The 21888-nt window shown below is 51.6% G+C and overlaps 1 protein-coding gene across 3 annotated transcripts; it reads right to left on the minus strand.

Annotated features, from left to right (window-relative positions):
• Positions 1 to 640: 640 nt before the first annotated feature.
• ST6GALNAC2 (ST6 N-acetylgalactosaminide alpha-2,6-sialyltransferase 2) lies at positions 641 to 14240 on the minus strand. 3 transcript variants are annotated; one of them, XM_082679229.1, is made up of 9 exons: positions 13988 to 14240; positions 10697 to 10757; positions 7561 to 7735; positions 6751 to 6919; positions 6161 to 6299; positions 4542 to 4645; positions 2767 to 2850; positions 1817 to 1916; positions 641 to 811 (listed from the first exon to the last, which is right to left on the minus strand). In XM_082679229.1, the coding sequence occupies exons 1-9, from the start codon at positions 14110 to 14112 to the stop codon at positions 644 to 646; spliced, it is 1125 nt and encodes a 374-aa protein (XP_082535355.1). In that variant the 5' UTR covers positions 14113 to 14240; the 3' UTR covers positions 641 to 643. The 3 variants fall into 3 exon arrangements, with proteins under 3 accessions (XP_082535355.1, XP_082535354.1, XP_082535356.1); XM_082679228.1 differs by having other exon boundaries at positions 2767 to 2967; XM_082679230.1 differs by lacking the exon at positions 2767 to 2850.
• Between the last annotated feature and the right edge of the window lie 7648 nt (positions 14241 to 21888).

Genomic DNA, 21888 nt, shown 5'->3' on the forward strand with positions numbered 1-21888 from the left:
TTTCCCCAACACACACAGACACAATGGTTATCCACCATTTATGCAGTTATCTAGTTCCAAATCACATTTATCGGGGCAGAAGTGAGTCGGTCCTGTTCTCAGAAAGGCTGTTCCGACATGGCCTTGAGTTGAACTGCTTTGGAGTTTGCGTGAAGCTGGACATGCTAGTGGGAGGATTTGGGCTGAGAAGCGTGCGTTTGCTTCTACTGCTGCTTGATCTTTGTTAACTGAGAGACCCTGAGCCGCTCCACTGACCTCCTAGTCACCTCGTGCCACTACTGTCTTGGGAACGCTCAGCTATGAAGGATGCCTACCTCACGCTGGTGAGGGGCAGTCTCACCTTGAGTGTTATCTTCGGTTTTAAAGACAAATCCAGCACAGAGCAGTCCGTTTTTTCTTGGCCAGGGTTGGGATGTCTGCCTCAGACCAGATGAGCTGAGGACAAGGTGGGGTGTCTCACAAAGAATAGGCTTCAGTGACAGTCACACATCCACTCGGTGTCCTCTGTAGGGAAGAAGCGGGGGGAGGGTCAAGGACAGTTGGAGCCCCTCTCAGGCTGAAAAGACCAGAAGGCAGCTTTGGCCACTTGAGGGGCCAAGGGCCTCAGCTCTGCAAAAACACAAAGGTCTTGGGTGCTTCAGGGTCAGCGCTGGTACAGCCAAAGGATGCCAGCCTTGTGCAGGTCCTTCCACAGGGTGGCTTCCAGGGACAGATCATGGTTCACGTAGAATATCAGTGGCTTCTTTATTCGTTCGAAATAGTGGTCAGAAAATTTCTGGTAGTTGCTTGTGATGAATCCATAGGCACTAACCTGGACGAGGACAGTCACTGAGTTAGCATTTACTGCGCTTCCACTATGTGTAAAGTGACGCGAATGTAGAAGCCACGTCCCCCCATAGCTGCCTTGTGTTGTGTGAAGGTGAGGATCAACGGCTCTCGCCACACTTTAACACCCTGAACTGTGCTCTTTCCACATTTTCTCACTCAGCCTTACAACCATCTTGGGTAGATATTGTCCCCATTTTACAAATGGGGACACAGGCTTAGAAAGGTAACCAGACATGTGTCCCCCGTCACAAACTAGTAAGTAGCTGGGCTGGATTTTGAACTCGGGTCTGTGACACCAAAGCTGTGATCATCACTGTGCTCAAGATAGAGGCAAAAAGCCCCTTACCTCCTATTCTAGTGGTGACTGCAGACAAGAAGACTCCTGTTTAAAACGGGGAAAAGGTGACCAGAGTCCAGTGGTGCCTGGCCTCAGTTCTTGCGCTGGCTTCAGTGTGGGTCACTGCCTTTTCTTGAAAACCACTTCTCAACCTCTGTCTCTGCGCACGTCATGTGGGCACCACCCCATTGAGAATGTCTCATACAGTGATTTCAGAGATTCCTTGTGTGGTTGGCTGCCCACCTTAGTTCTAGAATGTCTTCACAAAAAGATGTCTCTGCCCACTTTTGTTAAGAAGATTTCGCTTTCACAAGAGCAGTTGGATAAAATGTGCCTTAAATACCATATGGAGCAGCTGCCCTGGGGCAGAGGGGGTGAAAGAAGCCAGCCCAGGGGAAGGTGGCTGTGATTGGGAACTCAAGGCTGGCACAGGGGACTGTCCTATAAGGGACCCTGAAGACCACTTCTGCCATCCCGTTCCCGAGACCAAGATCACTCCTGCAGCTGGGGCATCCTTCCGCCACAGGATAGAGGCCCAGAGTCCCAGATCTGGGCTAGCAGGCCTCTCATGTAGGGGATATCATGGATCGACTTAGGTTCCATTCAGACCTACTTTGCTGCTGTGGGCTCCTGAGAGGGAAGACCTCTTACCTGGTCACAGGTATGCAGTGCTGTCAGCAACATGAGGGCTCCAGTACTAGGCATGTATAGGTCTCTGAATTTTGTGTTAATCCACTTGGATTTCAGAAACCTGGAATCAAAAAGAGCCATCAAAACTCAGGACTTTGGGTCCTGCAGGTCCTGCACACCAGCTAGCTTGATGGTTGCGCCATTACACCAATTTGGTTGGAAAACTGCAAAAATTTCCTGCCCCTCTACCCCAACCCACCCCCAAATGAACTATACACAGAAATCTTTGGTTGAGATAACAAAGAGGAACAGGTCCTCCCAAAGGACCGCAGGTGAGAGCCTTCCCCTTCCTCCCACTCTCTAGAAGCCTGAATCCAGTCTAACTCACCTTTCCTCTCTACAACACCCTCCTGCACCATAGTGTCTAGGGCAAAGGTGGCCTAGTTAATTAGCCGGATATCTAAGCTTCTACCTCCAGACTTGGGCCAAGCAGGAGCCACGTATGAGGACAGAGCACACAGGTCCTGTGACTGGAGGCACCGGTGAGGTGATGAGGGGGGTGGGGTTTGAGATCTGCAGGCAGGTGATCCCCAGGCTCCTCCCATGGTCTCCTGTGTTTGAGCTGTGATCAGGCCCGCAAGTGATGACAACTCGGCCTCTAGCAGTCCCAATACACCCCCACATCTATGGTCCCCCCATGCCTGACCTAAGGCTTTCTGAGCTTTCCTAGTAAGAAAACCTGATGAGTTCCCTCTCCATTTCCCATCTACCTTGACTGATAGAACACCACCTCCATCAAGGTATAATACTCAAAGTAGTAAGTGAGGCAGTATAAGTGCTTGCGGCGTCCTTGTACATGGCCCCCCTGTGGGTTTAGTCCTTGGGGGGATAAAGCCGGTGCTGCCGGTGGGTGTGGAGCCAGGGGCGGGGGTGAAGCCGTTCTTCCCAGCACCACCCCTGCCCCCACCTACCTCTCTGTCAGGTAGCTGATGAAGTCTGGATGGAGTAGCTTGAATTTGCTGGCAGAGGCTTCTGGTCCAAAATAGGTCTGAGGCCTAGGACCCACGATAGAAGTGGACAGAGGGGCCGGTGCCGTCTTACGGCCCGTTGGGGAATGAGGAGAGGGGAAGGGCGCTGGGACGGTGGCGGCGTGTGGACCGGTAGGGGCGGGGCTGGACGTAGTACCGGGAAAAGGGGGTGTAGAAGGTGGCGGGCAGCACCGTCGGGACCACGTGCGGCTTCCCGCCCAACAGGACCTCCAAGGGCGGGGTGTACGTGAGAGAGGAGGGGGGTGTGAACAGAGCGGGAGGGGTCGGGTAGCAGCAGTGGACCGGGTGGTGGGGAGGGGGTGGGAGGAGAGGGAAGTAGAGTGACTCAGAGGGGGCGCTCTCTTGGTTCTCGGAAGGGCAGGGGAAGCACTGGTTTTGGGGGAGTGGTGAGGTGGGAGGCTGGAAGAAGGGGGGCTCCTTCAGGAAGTGGGGCACGTAGGGGGCGATGTAGGGCGGGATGCGCCGAATGGGCCCGATGTAGGAGGCCGAGGGTGCAGGGCTGTAGGATGGAGACAGAGCGCTGGGCACAGGGGGAGTTTGGGAAGAGTTTCGAGAGAGAGATTTTAAGCCAGATTGGGAGGGAGATTTGGAGGCGGGTGGAGTGATGTTTTGGGCAGACCCTCGAGGCTGGACATGAGGGCTAGGGTTCAGGGAGGAAGACCGGGAAGAGGGCTGTGAGGCATTTGGGGTGGCAGGGTGAGAGGGGAGACGGGAGGAAGACCCCCGGGTGGAGGACGGGGAAGGGGCTGAGCCACCGGCGCTGGCGTAGGGCTGCTGGTTGATGTGGTTGGATCGGGATTGAGAGGGGGACTGGGAGGGGGAAGGATTAGGGGTGTGGGAGGGGGAGCTCATTGGTGTTGGGGAGGCTTATGTCTGCTCGATGTCTTTGAGCCAGCCCCCCCAGAGCCAGTCCTGCCCCGCGTCACATAGCCCACCCTCATGACCAGCTGCAGCATTGTGAGCTCTTGCAACGGATTGTTAGGTAATCACGAGGGGGGTGGGGCACAGGGCAGGGCTGGTGGAGCCCCCCAAGGAGGCCTCAGCAGCTGCTCTTTCATGGTGGGTGAGATGTCCTGGAGCCACCGAGATGGGAGGCTGGTCATTGTCACGGGGGTGGCACAGATTTCTAAGGACCTGACTCAGGGACAAGAAATTGTCTCAGCACCACAGGGAGGAGGTTTAGATGAGGACAGGACATGGTTCAAAAGAGCTGGACACAGGCCTGCTGCCCAGGAAGGTGGGGGAGAAAAGACAGAGGGCCCTTTGTTCCCACTTCGCCGGACACTGGACTCACGTCGCCTGCTCTCCCATTTCATGGGCAGTCTTGGGAGGGTGCCCGCCAAGAGGAATGGAATGGATACTGGCCCCCACTCTTGGTTTCCAGACACAATGTGCTGGACAGGTCCTGCGGCTGCCACTGGCTGGGTGGCTGGGTTGTTTGTGGGGACAGCAGCCCGAAGCTGAGGGGCCAGGCCTGCCTGCTCAGGAAGGAGCCCCTCGAACCTACAGCCCACCTTGTCAGGAGGGTCCCTGGGGACCAGCAGCGTTACCTAGGCTTTCCTGGGGGTAGGAAAAGAGCTTAATCTTCTAATGCTCTGTTGAACTCGGGGGTTTTCTTGCCCCCTTCACCCACCTTTCCCATCTGACAGTGGACCCTGGGAGCATTACCATGCCCTGCCCCCTGCCTGGCTGCTCACCTGTCCCCTTTATCGGGGCCCTCAGGGACAGGCACACCTAGAATGGCCGATCTTAGCATCATGTAGTCGCGGATGTCTGAGGGGATGAAGATATAGCGCAGGTCCTGTCGGAGGGACAGAGAAACAGCCGCAGTGGGAACGAGACCACGTCAAGATCCTGCTCAGAGTGGACCGCTCTCCGCCCAGTCTGTCTGCCCTGACGGGAGCATTTCCCTCTTATGCCTGTAATTCCCACTTTCAGGTACCCTGCTGGTTTCAGTACTCAAATCCTTCGATACTCTTCCCTTCAAGAAGTGATGCTTAATTGCCATCCCCTTGAGTGTGGGCTGGACTTAGTGACTAATGAACAAAATTTTTCTAACGCGTAGGAAAAAGTGGAAGTAAGGAAGGGTATGTGACCTTGGAAAGTGGGTCATAAAAGGCACTGGAGCTTCCTTGCTCTCTGGGATCGCTCACTCTGGGGGAGCAAGGGCTGTGAGGGAGCCATCTGAGCTCCGGCCAGAGGCAGGCCTGAGGACTGCAGCCCCTGCCCGTCCTGACCGCGACCGCTGGGGGACCCTGAGGAGACCCCGCTGAGCTGCTTCTGAGTTCCTGACCCGTGAAAACTGTGAGATAATCGGTGTGTGTTGCTTAAAGCTACTAGGTTTGGGGGTAGTTTGTCATGCAGTTATAGATAATGCCTACAGGTTCTGTGGCTACACCAGAAGTGGAGCTGTCCCGTGTTGTTCTGTCACGAGCTGAAAGAGGCCTCGGTGCACAGACACTGTGGCTAGGACACCCCTGAATTCCCTGGTCAGAGGAGGAAGCATCTAGAAACTCAAACCAGTCCTACTGAGCATCCCAGAACCCTTATCCTGGGACCTCCCCGCTGCATGTGGTAACCAGCCCGCTGTAGAAGCGAAGCACTGTGTTACAACAACCAGCTGTGGTTGAAAGAAACTGGAAGCGGCAGACAGATTCAGATTCCAGTTCTCCTGCTCCGAAGCTGCGGCTCTGGGCGTGTTTTCCTCGATTGCTCAGCTGAGCCTCAGCTTCCTGCATGGTCTGCTGTGAGCCCTCAGGAGGGCACACATCATTCTTCTAGTGGGCAGCGTGAGAGATGGAAACAACCCTGCACTGCGGTCAGAGGGGCCTGGATTTTGATGATTCTGGCTGGGTGGTGGCCTTGGACACACCGCCCTCTGGAAAGGGGCTGCTGTGATGCCTGTATCCGGTGCTGGGAAGGAGGGAGGCACTCAGTAAATACTGTGTGTAGCCTGAGCTCTGGGTGCGGGGGAGTCTGGATTTGAATCCAGCCCCACCGCTGCTTTACTGACTGAAGGGGCCCTGAGCCTTAGTCTCCTCACCAGTAAGAGAGGGCTGGCGTGGCCTCTGTAAGTGCCTGGCATTCCATAAGCTTTCAGTCAGTACTCATTCGTGTTCCACCCCAGAGTTGTCCTGAGCCACCTGAAACCACAGGGCGCCCCTGCCCAGATCCGCCCCTTCAGTGGCTCCATTGCGTGGGCCCAAGACCCTGGCACAGCCTCTCTATGCACTGGGCTGGGGCTTGGGAACCCTGTGGCCCACCCCTCAGACGCGGGTTGGGAAACAATGGCACCGACTGTCAGTGGCAGCCTCACCTGTCCCTGCGGCACAGAGGTGAAGCCCAGGTTTGAGTAGGAGATGAGGGAGTTCTTCATTGTGTTTACAGTGAAACCGTAGAAGGAGGTCTTGGTGCCCACGTCCTTCTCAAAGCCTTTGATCACAGCACCATTGAGTCTGGTCCAAACAGAGGCCCATCAGCCTGCTTGTGGCTACACGATGCTGCGTGTTTACTTCCATCCCCAGGGGGCCTCACCTGTCCCTGTTCCATCCCCAGGGTTCTGTCACTCCCTCTGCCCACAGCAGCCCCAGTGCCCGGTCACTAGCCCCATCCCCACAACTCGGGACCTGAAGGGATGCCTTGTGAAGTGGACAAAGCTGACCCTGGCAGCTCCTTCCTCCTGGGTCCCCTTAGCCGACCACACCCTCGCTTATCTTCAGGGCCTGTTTCCGTAATGCCTTTGTCCGCGCCTGTCTGCGCATTACAACTGCTGAGCTGCCTGAGGCCACTGCTGCCTTGGCCCATGCCCTCACCTATGATGCTCCCCCCCCCCCCCGGGGGCTGGCTGGGGACCAGCTCTCCACCCAGCTCCTCTCCTGCTTCCTCCCTGGCCCCTGCCCCACATACCTGAACACGTAGTCATGGGCATCGATGTTCTGACCCTGGCGGGAACCATTCAGAATGCCTCCGTTACCCACCACGGCACACCGGATGCAGCCCGGAAGCAGCTCCCTGGAGACGGCAAACAGCCTGGTGCTCTCAGAGCCATTCAGGAGGCTCAGGGTGGAGGCGATGGCTGTGGGTGTGGGACAGGGTGGGGCACCACGAGGGGTCACATGGGTCATTGGGGCCTTCCCAAGACTTCCTGGCTCCCCACCTGCCCGAGGCCTGACACCAGCCCCTCTCCAGAGGCACAGAGGGTGGAGGACAGTGAAATGCCAGTGGGAAGAGGGTGGTGGGGCAGGGGGTTTGGCTGTGCCCTCAATCATCTCAAGAACTCATACCAGTCCTCCCAGGACCGTGTGTATTCCCAAAGAAAATAATCGGAGGCATGGTGGGGCGGGGGGCAGATTTAACGCGGAGGGGGCTCTGGGTGGTTTCCCACAGAAGCAACCACCCGCAGGCTGTTTGAGGCCCCACAGCCGCTGTCCTCGGCCACCTTTGGGCACTGGCATCTTTCACACCAGGGAAGCCCCAGGATGGTGAGAGCCACTTGCAGGGGCAGCCAGGCCCCTCTTCTGGACACTGTGCTGCTTATAGAGATGAGGGGGGAGGGAGTCAGGAGTCGCACAGCAGGGGTGTCGAGCCCTGAGGCCCGCCTGGGAGGAAGAGGCAGGGGGTCCACATCTTGGTGCTGTGAGGGAGGAGAGGCCCATTCTGCACCAAGGCCAAAAGCAGGAACAATGGACTAGTTGAAGCCAGAGGGCTGCAGGCTACCTTGGCCGGAGAGCCCCTGCCAGCCGTAGGGGGCTTTGTGCCGGCTCAGGCTGTCCCAGAGCTCCTGGGTGAAGAGGTTCCCTGACAGCAGCACTGGAATGGAGAGATCAAACAGATCCCGGAAGTGAGGGTGCCGTTGAATGGCGAGATAAAGTGGGTGTCGACAGGGCAGGTTCTGTGGGTGAGAAGAGAAGAGGGCTGTTTCTGGGGGTTGGGGTGGGTAGGAGCCACCAGGGGGCTGGAAGGGAAGTGCCGCCCTTCTCCCTCTAGACTTGGGCAACCCCCCGATCTGCAGGCCCAGGTGGCCTGTAGTGCAGCAGCCCAGTGGGGCTGGGAGCTTTCTGGATTTACCCTGCCCAGCCCTTCTCCTGGATGCCACATCTGGGGCCTGATGGCCTCCTACAACTTCACCTCACACTAGGGGGGAACTTTGAGGCATTTTCCCACAAATGGATAAGACCTGCCTGCCCTGTAGTGGAGGAGGAGGTCCAGCCTGGGCTTAGGAGTCCGTCAGCCTGGATCCAAATCCTAGCTCTGGCAGTCCTTGCCGTAGGATTCACGTGGAACAGGCTGCTGGGAAGACTTATGACATGTTTCTGCCAGTCGGTGCCTATACTGAATTGAAGAGTGTCTCCTCCCCCAATTCATGTCTGCCCAGAACCTCAGAATGTGACCTTATTTGGAAATAGGGTCTTTGCAGGTGTAATTAGTAAGATGCGGTCATACTGTATTAAGGTGGGCCCTAAATTCAGTGACTGGTATCCTCATAAGAAGGCATGTGCTGATGGGGGCAGAGATTGAGTGATGCACCTACAAGCCAAGAAACACCTGGCGCCTCCAGACGCCGGAAGAGGCCAGGAGGGGTTCTTCCCTAGAGCCTTCAGAGGGAGGCTGGCCCTGCTGACACCTTGATTTCAGACATCTGCCCTCTAGAACTGTGAGAGAATCCATTTCTCTTGTTTTAAGCCACCCAGTTTGTGGTAATTTGTTCCAGCTGCCATAGAAAGCCCTCGAGGGCCTCTGCACACAGCGACCTTGAAGGAGGGCAGTGTACCAAAAAGGCCTCAGCTCCATCTGCCTGCAGCCCCCATGTCAGAATCCCGAACAGCCTCGGCTTGGGTGGAGCTGTTCTTCCCACTGAAGGGGGCTCTTTGTTAAGCCGTTGGTTTGATCAAAGGACAATGCAGGAAAGAGCTGTACAGTCATTTCTGCTCTTATGTGACATATGAGTGCCTAAAAACCATTATGCAGAATTGCGCAACCAAAACCACAGGGCTTTGGGGAAAAGGGATTAGCAGCGCAACACTCAAAAACTTGATCAGTGATGCATAAAATAAGAACGTGGGTAAGATAGAAGCAGTTTTACATACATTCGCTGGTTAAGGAATATATAAGTACTACTAAGAATATGGCACTTGACCTTGGAAAAGACTTGACATTTGCTTGTGGATGTGGGTGTCGGAAGGGTGGCAGCTTGGGAGTTTTCGTGAAGTGGCGGAAAGCTGGTTATAGCGTATGCGATGAAGCGGATGGCTATCTGAAGTGTGCGTGTGTGCCTTTTGTGTATTCCTACATGGCTCCCTTTGGTTGAGTGTGGTTTTCCGCATTTACCAGTGTTCTTGCTGACAGAATCACTGAAAACACACACGGAATTTGGATTATGCTCATATTGTTTACTAATATAGCAAATACTTATGGAACAAATTCATGTTTTCAAAGCAAGCATTAAGCCGAACTGACAGCGCTAATTTCACTACTATTCAGTTTATCATAGGGATGTTTTCCAGGGCCTTCTTTATGAGGCTCCAAGAGAAAAATCTTCAGGTCTCTGTATCTGGAAAGGCTGCACTTTCCTTGGGCAGCTGGCTTGCTTTTTACCTCATGGACAGGGTGGCAAACTTTCCTTCTTTGCCGTGGCCACTAGGAAGCTAAGAGCCGGATATATAGCCCATCTCTTACACCCTGTGGCACATTTTTCATGCACTTATCTGACGTTGTCTAATTTTCCTCCCTTTATTTTTCCTTTACCTGCTTCTTCATTTTATTCTTTTTTTTTTTTTTTTTTTTTTGCCATGTCATATGTATCCGAAAGCCACCTCAAATCCTTTTTTTAAATGAGGTGGGGAAATATGTCAATTAGCACCAAGCAGCTCAAGGTGAAAAGGACTTTAGGAAAAGTAAAGGTGACCTGACCAAGCACTTATAAGACCCTTGACGCCTCTCTTCAGCCCGCTGGCCAAGTGTCCACCCGGCCTCTGTTATCAGGAAGGGGTCCCCATCACCTGCCCAGGGCTGCCTACTCTGTCTCTGACCGCTCAGCGGTCACTAAGTCTTGCATGGGGTGAAATCTTGCTCCCTGAGGCTTCAGTTAACAATTTCCAGTCTCTGGGGCATTAAAAACAACTCTTAAACCCGAATCAAGCCAGAATTACACAGTCATCACCCCTCCCAACCACAGCACGCAGAGGGGGTGAGGCCGTATTGCTCAGTGGTTCAGAGCCAGGCTCTGGGGTCGAATGAGAAGCTCGAACCCCTGTACCACCTCTTCTCCATGAGTGACCTTAGCCTTTCTGCGCCTCATTTTACTCATCTGTAAAACTGCCTCACAGGCTTGCAATGAGGCTTAAGTGAGAGAACTCACGTAAAACGCTTGAGACGGCCTTTCAGGCCACAGTCAGCGTGATCTGTTATAGAGCAGGGCCCGGAAGTGCTCAAAACCATCTTCCCAGGGCTTGGTGTTTACTTCATGGTGAGCAGTTTAAATGTGACTTTTACAGTAAAAAGACATTTTGAGGAGTAGAATGTAAAGGTCACAGGACTTTTAAAGACAAATCAAGACTTCCCAGAACTTTTCAGCTGGCTACACCCCAAGGAGTAAATATGGAGTCACCCTCCTCTGCTGTTAGGGTTCAGGGAACCTCCGTGGTCAGGTCTGAGGAGCCCTGACTGGCTGGCTGCTCAGTTCTCTGCTTCCTTTGGGGGAATGGCAGGGCGGGGCGGGGCGGGGGGTGGTTCCAGAGTGCTCCCACCAGCAGGCTCCTGAGAATGTTCTCATTTGTGCTTCTCTTTCCCCTTTTCCCCCCGAATGCTAACTTGAGAATGTGAGAAACCGCCCCAGGGTAGCTGGCCCCAGTACCTTTCTCGTCGTAGAATTCGATGCCTTGGGTCCAAAGAAAGCTTGAGACGATGTGATGTTCCTGGGGGAGAAGGCAGAAGTAAAGCAGGGATCTCACCTGCCCCTGGAACCTGCTGTCTGGCTCTGTTAGCTCTGGGGGCTGACATTCCATCAGGGTCTGATTGTTTTTTCTGTGCTCCGATTCTTGCCCATCCCTCTCTCTTTGGGCACACAAAATACTGTCCTATTATTATGTTCTACCCAGAAACCAAGAAATAAAGAAGCCCCTTGGCAAGCGGCTGAAATGTGGAGTGTATAGGAACAGTGAGGTGGTGGTGAAGAGATGAAAAGATAAAACAGGAAAGATTGCCAGCCCCCTGGGATTGTGACCATCTGAGGGGTCTCCCTGCCAAAAGGCCCCAGAAACAGGTGTTAGATCCCAGGTGCCTTGGGCCCCCTTCACCTGGTGAAGGGCATGGGTCTGAAGCCTGACTCCGTGGATTTGTATCCCAGGATCTCTGGAAGCTACTGAACTTCTCGGAACCTCAGTCTCTGTCTGTTCAGCTGGGGTAATCATACAAGTGTGAAGATAATCACATTGAGACAGGCTGGGACCTGGGGGCCTTTGCTGCAGTGCTTGCACGTGGACAAATGACCCCTCGAGCCACAGAATGCAAAGAAACTTATAAGGGACTAAAAATAGCTGGGTGCGTGTGCAACTGGGGCAAATTATGAACAACAAGATACAAAAAGACCAAAACCTCAGCAAAAGCAGGGTGTCGAGCAAAAGCAGGATACTGCACAGGTACCCTGCACAGGTAGTACCACCAAGGGGGTGGGCACCTAAGCACCCCCTCTGGCCCAACGCCTGGACCCATTCCTACTGTCACCCAGTATAAGGAACCAACTCGCGCCCCCGCCCCCCCCCCCCAGGGAGCAAGCAAGGGAACCTGTTACTTGTTTTCGCTTCCCCCTACTGCAGCAGGGGCCCCAGTAAAGCCTTGCCTGAACTGTTGGGAGGTGCAAACACAGAATTTATGTTACCTTACATAAAAAGCCTGCCTTCAGGTTTGTGAAAGACCATGGAGGAGCAGGCCAGGAAAAGCAGGGTGATCCCTTCCCCCACCTGTCCCTTGTGCCCCAGAGGGGCCACCCACATAATCCTGTAGTTCGTCTTTGAGGAACTGGGACTGCGGTGCTCAGCCTAGGTGGCCTTCGAGAATCCTAGGGAGCTTTTGCTCCCTCCCCAGTGATTCTAACACGCAACCAGGCTTGGAACCTGATGGAGGAACTGCTGAATTGGTGGAATAGAGACAGAAGGGACAGAGTTGTGGGGCGGGGCTGGGGAGCCCCCCAATCCAGTTTTGCTGCTCTGAATTGCCCCAGCCTCAGGGAGGCCTGCTCCTCTCTCCAGAGCACCCCTTACGCTCACAGACTTCCCCCAGCCCCTCCCACTCCGGAATCCATGGGCATTTACACACCAGCCTGGGAGCTGGGAAGGAGTGGGGAAGGGGCCAGCCCAGCTCACCCGCACCCCTATGGAAAATTTAACCAGCCCGAGGAGAAAGGAGGTCGATGTTGTGCAGTTTTTCATAAAACTAAATCTACTCAACTTAGATCATATTCTTAGGAATTCTTCGCCCTAAAATAGCCTTTTCTTTTACAAAATAATGTTCATGGTAGATGGTAACTGGCAGGTAACTGACGTCCTGTAGTATCCTCACCCCCTCCTCCAGAAAAAAACAAGTCTAGAAATCCAAGCCCAGGAACTACTGATTCAGATTCTTCTGTGAGTAAATTCCTGAACCGATTCCACTGTCTAACCTGCAAGGAGAGCCCCGTCTCAGGTGTGGTAGGCCTGGTCCCAGGGCCTTGCTTCCCTGGACTCTCCACTGTAGCCAGCCAGGTAGGTCCGTTTTTGGTCCCCAGTTGGGGAGGTCGCACAGCCTGCTGTCCCCGCCCAGATTTCCATCCCACCTGCCACCCTGCTTACCCACCTCCTACCGAGACTGAGTCTGGACCTGGCCCCTGGGGTTTAATTACAGCACAGACGTCACCAAAACAACAAGGATATGGACAGGTTCTTGGGTTGTACTAGATTTTTGAAAGATGAAAGATCTTTAAAAAAAGCTTTGTTGAGGTGTAATGGATGTTCAGCAAACCTCATGTTTTGAGTGGTATTAGTTACTTTCAACAGATGTTCAAGTGTGTTTCAAAACATCCTTACATAAAACTGACAAGGATCCCCTTTCTTAATACCCTCAATATTCTCAGTCCTCCTTATGCAATTTCTGACTCCAGGGAGATGAAATAACTTCAGGTATTGCCTGTTAGAGCACCTTTTGTTCTAAAGGGACCGGACTCATCATCAGTGGCAAGGGTGTTTCATATTGTTTGGAAATTTGGGTGGCTTCTGACCTTGTTTCCTGATAGCAGACACTAATTTTGATTTCATTTCCTTATTCCTGGAGCAAGGTTTAGTAAGGACTGTGCCGGTGGGAAAGCGCTGGGAAGGAAAAGACACGCCCCGCAGGCCTCAGAAATCCAGGCTCTGGGCACAGCTTGGCCCACCTTCCAGAAGTAAAGCTAAATCCTTTTGAGGCTTCTTCAGTAACTGGAACCATCACCTAGCAAAGGCAGGCTCTCAGATTTCTCCTCCTGGGGCACAAATGAAAGAAAGGTGCCCAGGGTCGGCGAAAGGGAGCGGAGCGCAGGAGGAGGCTCAGGGACGGGAACTTGGATGGAGCCCAGGATCGGCCCCAGTTCGCCGATCGCGCCCGATTGCGCCCAGACGGTGCTTATCAAAATAAACGGAGCAGAGAGCGGGGAGTTAAGGGAGCCCGGCGCGGGGAGGGCGGGGACCACAGCTAGAGGGAGAGGCGACCCGCCGCAGCCCGGCCGAGGAGCCCGGCCAAGTTGGAACCGGGAGACTTGGATTCCTGCTCCCAAGGAGAGCTTGAAAAAAAACGTGACGTTAGCGAGGGACAATGGGTGGCAAAAACGGGGCTGTTTTTAAAAGATTCAGGTGTCCTAGCCAAATCTGGACAATAGAAAGGGTTTCTTCTCAGAGCCGGAGGGAAGTAAGCGTAAGGTTGTCGGGAGCGGATCGCCGGTGCGCAAGGAGCGAAGCTCCTCTCCGACCCCGGCGGAGGCTGTGGGGCCCCGGCAGCACGCCGGGGTGGAGGCTCTGGGGACAAAGGGCCGCAGCCCGAGTGCCCGCGGCAAGCCACCCCGGAGGGCGGCCCAGCCCTGAGCTGGGCGCCCCGCGCGTCCCCTGCGCCCTCCAGACAGGTCCCGCGCGGCAGCCCCTACCTGGCTCCGGTCAGGGGCCCCGGGTATGACTCCACCGCCGAGGAGTACAGGGCGACGAGGATCCCCAAGCAGACAACCGCGAACAGGAGCAGCAGCCAGAAGACAGGGACGCGCGGGAGCCCCATGCAGCCCCGGCCCGCGGGCGCCCCGTCGGCCGCAGTCCCGGGCGGAGGGGAGAGGCCCGGGTGGGCCGGGCCGGACTCCTGGACTCGGCCTCCCGGCCCCTGGGGCCCCTCCCCGCCTATCCCCGTTCTGCCCGTGCCGCACCCTCGGGGCCTGCGCGACGGGTCCCGGGGGCGGGGTGGGAGGGGGGGGAGAATGTAGCGCAGGCACCGGAACTGCCCTCGCCCCGCCGGCGCCCAGCCCGGGGACACCGCGCGAGCCGTGGTTGGGCAGGGCGCTTCCCGGTACCTTCAAGGGCGGGCGTGCGAGGTCCGGGAGCTGCGGGGCGCGGGGAGACGCCGCCACCTGCCGCGTGGGCTGCGCACTGCGCCCCGACGACCCCCGAGGCCCATGGGAGGGGCGGCGAGGATGGAGGAGCCAACGCTGACAGCCCAGACCCTGGGTAGAGCTGGAGGGGGTGAGGTAGGGGGCCTGCCCGGTTGGGATGGGTGGGGGAGCTGAGGCTGTTCATCCTCCTCATTTGGTGACTGGCTGGGGCCCTCAATCGAACTGCCTTCCTGTTACAAACCGAGGCCAACCTGGAGATCTCAGCAGTCCATTGACACCTGAAGGGTGTAGCAGGGGATCCGGTGTCAGCAGGAAGGGCTGGGGAAGCTCGGGCACTAGTGCTCTGGAAGCAGAGCCCTTCCAGGGAGTGAACAGTAGGTGACACAGTGTATTCTCCAGTGGGCCACGTCCTGGCCTCAGAAACCTGTGAAATACCCCAGACTCCCCCCCCACCCCGCCCAACTATCAGAGCCTGCAATGACAGGGACCTTGTCCGTTTCTACCGGCTTTCTGCTCTCCCCTGTTCTTCACGTATGGGAGCAGGTCTGGGTGCAGCAACAGGTATCTGTCCAACTGCAGAGCTTCCCAGAAAGCTTCCTGGAGCCTCTGCTCGTGGGCAGGAATGGGTCTTTCAGGCTCAGTTCTCACAATTTAAAAAAATGCACCTTGCCACCCTGCTGATGGACACTACTTAGAATTGATGGTTTCGAGTCTTTTCCTTTAATCTTTATGGTTTTCAATCGCCAAAATCCCTGCCCTTGTTACTTATCCCATGATCAGCACCTTCTCCCATTTCTTCAGTGATTGATAAAACATCAAACATCTCTCTAAGCCCCCCAACTGCAAACCTATCCCTCTCTCTCGTGACAGCCTCACCTACTTCATGAAGAAGGGGAATCACTGTTGCATACATACGAACGAGTCACCTACATACAAACAAGTTCTGTTCGGAGAGTGTGTTCTAAGTCCAGTTTGTTTCGTAAGTCCAACGAAGTTAGCCTAGGTACCCAACTAACACAATCAGCTATATAGTACTGTACTGTAATAGGTTTATAATACTTTTCACACAAATAATACATAAAAAACAAACAAAAAATAAAACATTTTTAATCTTACAGTACAGTACCTTGAAAAGTACAGTAGTACCAGCTACATCACCGCTGCTTTTACACTTGCTTCCGGACATCCTGGGTTTGAAATAAAGATACTGTACTACTGTACTCTATACAGCACTGTACAGTAAAGTACACAAAAGCACAACCACTTGTAGAGGATGCACGCACGTGACAATGTACGCCAGACACATAAACTAACTTACGTGATTGGACACGCAAACGCATGTTCGCATCTTTGAAAGTTTGCAACTTGACGGTTTGTATGTAATGTCTTCAACTTTCCATCTTCAAACCTACAAACTTGGCCCCCACCACAGTCCAGCTTCCACCTGCCTGGACTCCAGCCTCAAGTTGGCGAGGGCTCTCCTCCTGTGTCGGGTTGACCCTCCACCATCTGTGTTAAGGATTTGGATCCACCTCCAGTGCCTAAAAAGCAGTACCCCGCTCAGACCAGAGTCTCCTATCCACCATGTGGGGTTCTCCTTCCTGTCTGCAGCTTGCAGTCTCTCCACCCCTCCTCTGTCTCCCAACAGATCAGCCCTCTCCCCGAAGCTTTCTTTCTTATCCAGCCAGGACCCGGGGAGTCATAATCTAAAAGCTACTCTCTCATGGTAACCCAGATTCTCTTGTCTTCCTGGCTTTCCGCCCAGCAGAACTCCAACCTGGATTCACACTCTGATCTGCCTGTGCAGTGTCCCCTCCCCCATGCTGCCTACTCCCCGGCCTGGCTGACAGCTGCTAGCCAGTGTCTTATTCCAGAGTGGAATGGTGCACATCGTGCATCAGCTGGGCTCCCCACACCAGCCATTTCCTTGTCCTTGTCCAGCTTCCATCCTGCTCAATGGTGATTCCAGAGCGTCACCTCTTTCCTCAAGCCTCCTCTTCTCCCTGCCATACCTCTGAGAGAGGAGCTTCAACTTCCCATGCCCTCAACTACAAAGTCACCTCTGGCCAGAACTGTGAAGGGTCTGGGGTTTACCCTATGTTCAGGCTAACAGGTCAGCCTGCTACAGTTTTATGGACACTGGCAGAAGAAACGAGACTACAGGGTCAGAGACAAAGGACATGACTACTCATGACACAGCAAGCAACATAGACTTCATGAGAAGTCTTGCCCCTCCTTGCCCCTCAGACCCCACAAGGGTGAGGCAGAGGGACCTAGGAGGTGCCACACAACGGGTTTGCTGCACACTCAATGGGTCTGCAGCACAGCTGAGGAACCCTGAACGAGGAAAAACAGAATCTTCTACAGTGGGCTGCAAGCAAACCTGCCCTTGCCCTAGAGGGAGGCATTAAAAATTATGCTGGGGGGCTTCCCTGGTGGCGCAGTGGTTGAGAGTCCGCCTGCCGATGCAGGGGACACGGGTTCGTGCCCCGGTCCGGGAAGATCCCACATGCCGCAGAGTGGCTGGGCCCGGGAGCCATGGCCGCTGAGCCTGCGCGTCCGGAGCCTGTGCTCCGCAACGGGAGAGGCCGCAACAGTGAGAGGCTCGCGTACAGCAAAAAAAAAAAAAAAAAATTATGCTGGAAGTAAGAAAAATCTGCCCTCTAGTCCAGGTGGGGGGCATTATCTGTATCTTCCAAGACCGGTTGCTGTCTACTAACGTTCTGAAAGAGTCTAGGACAATAGGCAGTTAGAGCCTCTGCTATCACGTGCAACATATGCCCCACCCATTGAGGCCTCCCAACGTACTCATACCCACGCATCTTCACCTGCAACCCTGCAGGCTCTCCTCCAGGGAAAGCCGGCCTCCCTGCTGTGTGCTCCCACCTCTTCTGGTCTTGCTTTTGCAGCCATCTCCTCCCTATCTACAGGGTCCTTATCCTGGCCTTTGAACATGTCCCCAAATATCTCATCCTGAAAAGCAAAGCAAAGCAAAACAAAGTCAAACAAAACCTCTGTTGAGCTGACCCTCTTAGCTACCCTTTCCTTTTCATCCTTGTCCTTGGTGGGAAGTCCATGCTGTCACCATTTCTTTCTGAATCTGGTTTCTTTACCTACTTCACCACTGAAACTGTCCCCAGTGAGGCTACCCGGGCCTTCATCATTCCCAGTGGGACAATGGAGCAGACATTTTCCAGTTCCAGTCTTGCTGTGTCTGCCTCTGCCTCTGAATTTGAAAAAAAAAAAAAAAAAAGAGTCCGCCTCAGGGCTACTTTTAGGCTTTGTTAAATCCAACATCCAGCCACTCCCACGAGGTGGTTCCTGCTTCCTGCCTTTTTCCAATGTGAGTTATGCTTTCTTGTGTGGACCTGAAACAAGCAGACGGACAGATATTTCTCCAGCAAAAATGATTTTATCTGACCTACTGTATAGCACAGGGAACTATACTCAATATCTTGCAGTAACCGATAATGGAAAAGAATCTGAAAAAGAATGTATATATAGATATCAATATGTACAATATATAACTGAATCGCTTTGCTGTACACCTGAACCTAACACAACATTGTAAATCGACTACACTTCAATTTAAAAAAAAAATTGGAATCAGCAGAGAATTGGAATTCAGGGTCTGCAACTATGGACCATGTGCAAGTCCCCCAGGGCAAGGGAAGGAGATGGCTTTTATAGAGGGGAAAAGGGAGTTGGGAGGGCTACTCCATGGCTTTTTCATTGGCTGAGTCCTTGCCAGGAAGGAAGAGGAGTCTTTCTTCTTCCTGTTGGGTTCTGCAGCCCTCGCAGGGCATGAGAGCTACCCTCTTCCATCTCCCGGCTCTATTTAATTGAAGTTTCTGTTTATTAATTTTTTACGCCTGCTTCTTTGCTTGTCTCATATATTTTTGTTGGAAACTGGACATTTTAGATAATATATTGTAGCAACTCGGTGCTGGTTCCCACCCCCACCTCCTGGCCCCAGGCTTATTGTTACTTGCTTGTTTGTTCAGTGACTGGCTGGCTTATTTTAGTGACGCCTCCACCCTCACTCCCCTGAAGTGTTAAAGCTCTGTTGTCGCTCGGCAGGAGTGTGCAGTTCAGGGTCTGTCCACAGTCACCCTGGGACTGCACTGACTGGCTAGACTCTCTTCCCCTCTTTCCCTGACCACACCCAGCTGTCAAGATCCATTAATTGACAGGTGTTGATCTATCGCTTACAAAAATGCCCTGGGACATAAACTGGTCTACAGGCTCAGGCTCCTTTGAAGGAGTAGCTCCTGAGGTTGGTGTCTGCTGTTTCCCTCCCTGGTTCTCTCCTGCAAACTAGCTGGCTTACACTTTAGCCTGTATCTTCATGGACTCTACCAATCTCCTCCCAGTTGCCTTTCACCACAACCTCCTTTTTTGAGAGCATCCTTAGGCTTGAACTTCTTCACTCTCTGTTGCAAATGAAGTCAGTTCCTTTGGGAAGAGATTAGACCTGTCTGTTTTATAGCCTGCTTCTATCCCTAGGCAAAATCTCTGAGCCTGGACTCCAGCTGGGGGTGGGGACAGTGATGTGTTTCTCTCTGCCTGATACCCCTGTTTAGGAGTTGACCATGTGGCAGAAGAGAGGCAGTAGCCTCAGGTCTTCTCTGCTTGCCTCTCCTGGCATGGAACCACCACTTTATAGCCGGGGCAGGGATGACCAAGGGCCCAGTATCCTCAGTGACACAATGCCCGAGGTGGAGCCCCCATTCCATGACTGGGGGCTGAGCAGAAGGGAGTCCCACCTCTGGGTCACACTTGCCCAGAACTTAGCATCAGCAACAGGTAGCTGGGGCAGGATGAGAAATGCTGATGTATTGCTCCTCCCAGAAAGCAAGCCCTCTGACCAGGAACTGATGGGAGAGGGAGCCCTGTGCGCTTGGCTGTGACAATCTAGAGTGGAGTTTTTGTCTCCACTGGGCTGGGAGTAGGGAAAGAGGACGCAATTTTGGCTCAAAGACTCTTATCAACTTTTAGTAGATTTCCTTGAATAGATGTTTCTTCATTTGCTGTATATCCTTAAGACCGTTTCCAGATACTTCAAATGATCATCTTTTTATACTTTTCACCAGTTTCACTGCATAGTGGGTCTGTAGAGTTCCTTCGGCTGTCATGCTGGAAGTTTATCCCCTGCAATTGCTTTTCTGTTGATACGTTATCTTACAATTCTATTGTTTGAGTCAGGGAAATTTGAATACAAACTGGATATTTGGTGAATCTAAGGAACTGTTAAATTTTTTAGGTGTGATAACATTATTTTAAAGAGTTCTTACCTCTTAGTAATACATACTGAAATATCTACAGATGAAACAATATGATGCATGGGATTTGCTTAAAATAATCAAGTGTGGGCTATAAGTGGGGAGGGGATGGGGACTACAGATGAAACAAGATGGGCTATGAGTTTATGTTATGTTGTATTAGTACTTATAGTAATTGTTATTAATATGAGCTGCATAGTAGGAGTTCATAACACTATTCTTTCTACTTTTGTATATGTTTGAAATTTTCCATAATAAAAAGTTAATTTTTTTCTTTTGTCTACATGTGAAATATACTTCATTAGATATCTTAGAAATATGTCATCAATTGAATTAAAATCTTGAGCATATATATATACGTACGTTTCACCTAAGATTAAGTTTTACAGAACCGAGAGATCAAACTTCAAGTACTCTAGGTTCTGAAAGAATTTTTATAAGCATCTCTGTAAAAAAAATTTTTTTTACTAAAATCAATTATTTTTCAGTATCTGAAATGGCATGAATTTAAGCAAGTTCCTAATCAAAATTTATCAGATGTTCTAGTTATGCATCAGAAGCTAGTTTTGTCATTTCAATCAAATCCATTTTTAGATGATTAATTATTTTATGAAAAAAAGCCATGATGAAAATTGTTCCAGTTGTATTTCAAGAATTTATAAGAAGACAGATTTATGCACTGAATTGAAGCTGAGTAGAAACTGAGCTTACAAAAAGAAAATACAGCTGATGACAAAATTCTGAATATCATCTGGGATGTTCTGGATCAGTCAGAATACGGATTAGCGTTTGTGATTCAAACAATTAGTGCCTAATGCTTTTCAAGATGTAAAACGTTTCTTTTTTTTACATTCTTCTCTATAGACCTCTTAATGGGAAGGTTTTTTTTTCAATCCCTTGAAAATGTCAGGTTCTTGAAAAAATAAATGTTATTTTGTCAGAAATGAGAAACTAGTTTTGACAATAGATAATTTGCCTATTTGTATGACAGTGCAGTTGATAAAATTTTGCACAATTATAATTGGTCTCGGTAACAATAGGAAACAAAAATGTTAAAATTATGAATCTTAAAGTGATTTCGTCATTAATCTCAATTGTGCTTCCATAATATTGTGTTTATTATAATGAATTAACTATTCCCAAAATAAATCACAGTGATTTATTATTTTTCTGTTTATGATGCTTAACACTGTTCACCGTGATTTTGTTTTTTATTAGTTTGGAATCCAAATTGAATCCATTTGCTATCTTTTTTTAAAATATATTTATTTTATTTATTTATTTATTTTTGGCTGCGTTGGGTCTTCGTTGCTGCATGCGGGCTTTCTCTAGTTATGGCGAGCGAGGGCTACTCTTCGTTGCGGTGCGTGGACTTCTCATTGCGGTGGCTCCTCTTGTTGCAGAGCACGGGCTCTAGGCAAGCGGGCTTCAGTAGTTGTGTGTTGCAGGCTCAGTAGTTGCAGCACATGGGCTTAGTTGCTCCACAGCATGTGGGATCTTCTCGGCCCAGGGATCAAACCTGTGTCCCCTGCATTTGCAAGCAGGTTCTTAACCACTGTGCCACGAGGGAAGCCCTGAAATACATATATTTTAGTATACAGTTCAATGGATTCTGAAATTGCATCTGCTCATGTAACCCACACCCGATCAAAATGTAGACATTTCCATTATCCATCCAATCAATCTGCCATTGCCTCTAGACACAACCACTATGCTGCTTTCGTTCAGTATAAATTAAGTTTAGATTGTTCTAAACACACGGTCAGAATCACACAGTCTGTATTCTTTGTGATTATGTGCATTAGCAGTTTGTTCCCTTATCTTGTAAGTATTTATAGTTCCATTGTATGAATATACCACACACTGTTTATCCATTCTCTTACTGATGGACATTGAGGTTGTTTCCAGTTTCTGGCTGATATGTACTATGAGTACATCCGCTATGAACATTGTTGTACCAACCTTTTTGTGTGCAAATTTTATTTCTCTTGGGTCAATATCTAGAGGTGGAATTGCTATGTCATATGGAAGGTATATGTTTAGCCTTAGAAGAAAGGGTCTGACTTATTTCCAAAACAGGTTTGAATTTGTCTATTTCTCTTTTCAGTTTTGTCAGTTCTTTTTTTTTTTAATACTTATTTATTTATTTGGTTGTGCTGGGTCTTAGTT

Source organism: Grampus griseus (genome assembly GCF_964374135.1).
Source record: "Grampus griseus genome assembly, chromosome: 20".
Classification (NCBI taxonomy): Eukaryota; Metazoa; Chordata; class Mammalia; order Artiodactyla; family Delphinidae; genus Grampus; species Grampus griseus.

Excerpts from the sequence above, each read along its gene's own strand:
- ST6GALNAC2 (XM_082679228.1), bottom strand. The coding sequence starts at position 14,112 with ATGGGGCTCCCGCGCGTCCCTGTCTTCTGGCTGCTGCTCCTGTTCGCG. Across the intron at positions 7,736-10,696 it reads CGAATTCTACGACGAGAAAG|AACCTGCCCTGTCGACACCC; the intron begins GTACTGGGGCCA and ends TCTCACCCACAG. Across the intron at positions 812-1,816 it reads CACTGCATACCTGTGACCAG|GTTAGTGCCTATGGATTCAT; the intron begins GTAAGAGGTCTT and ends GTCCTCGTCCAG.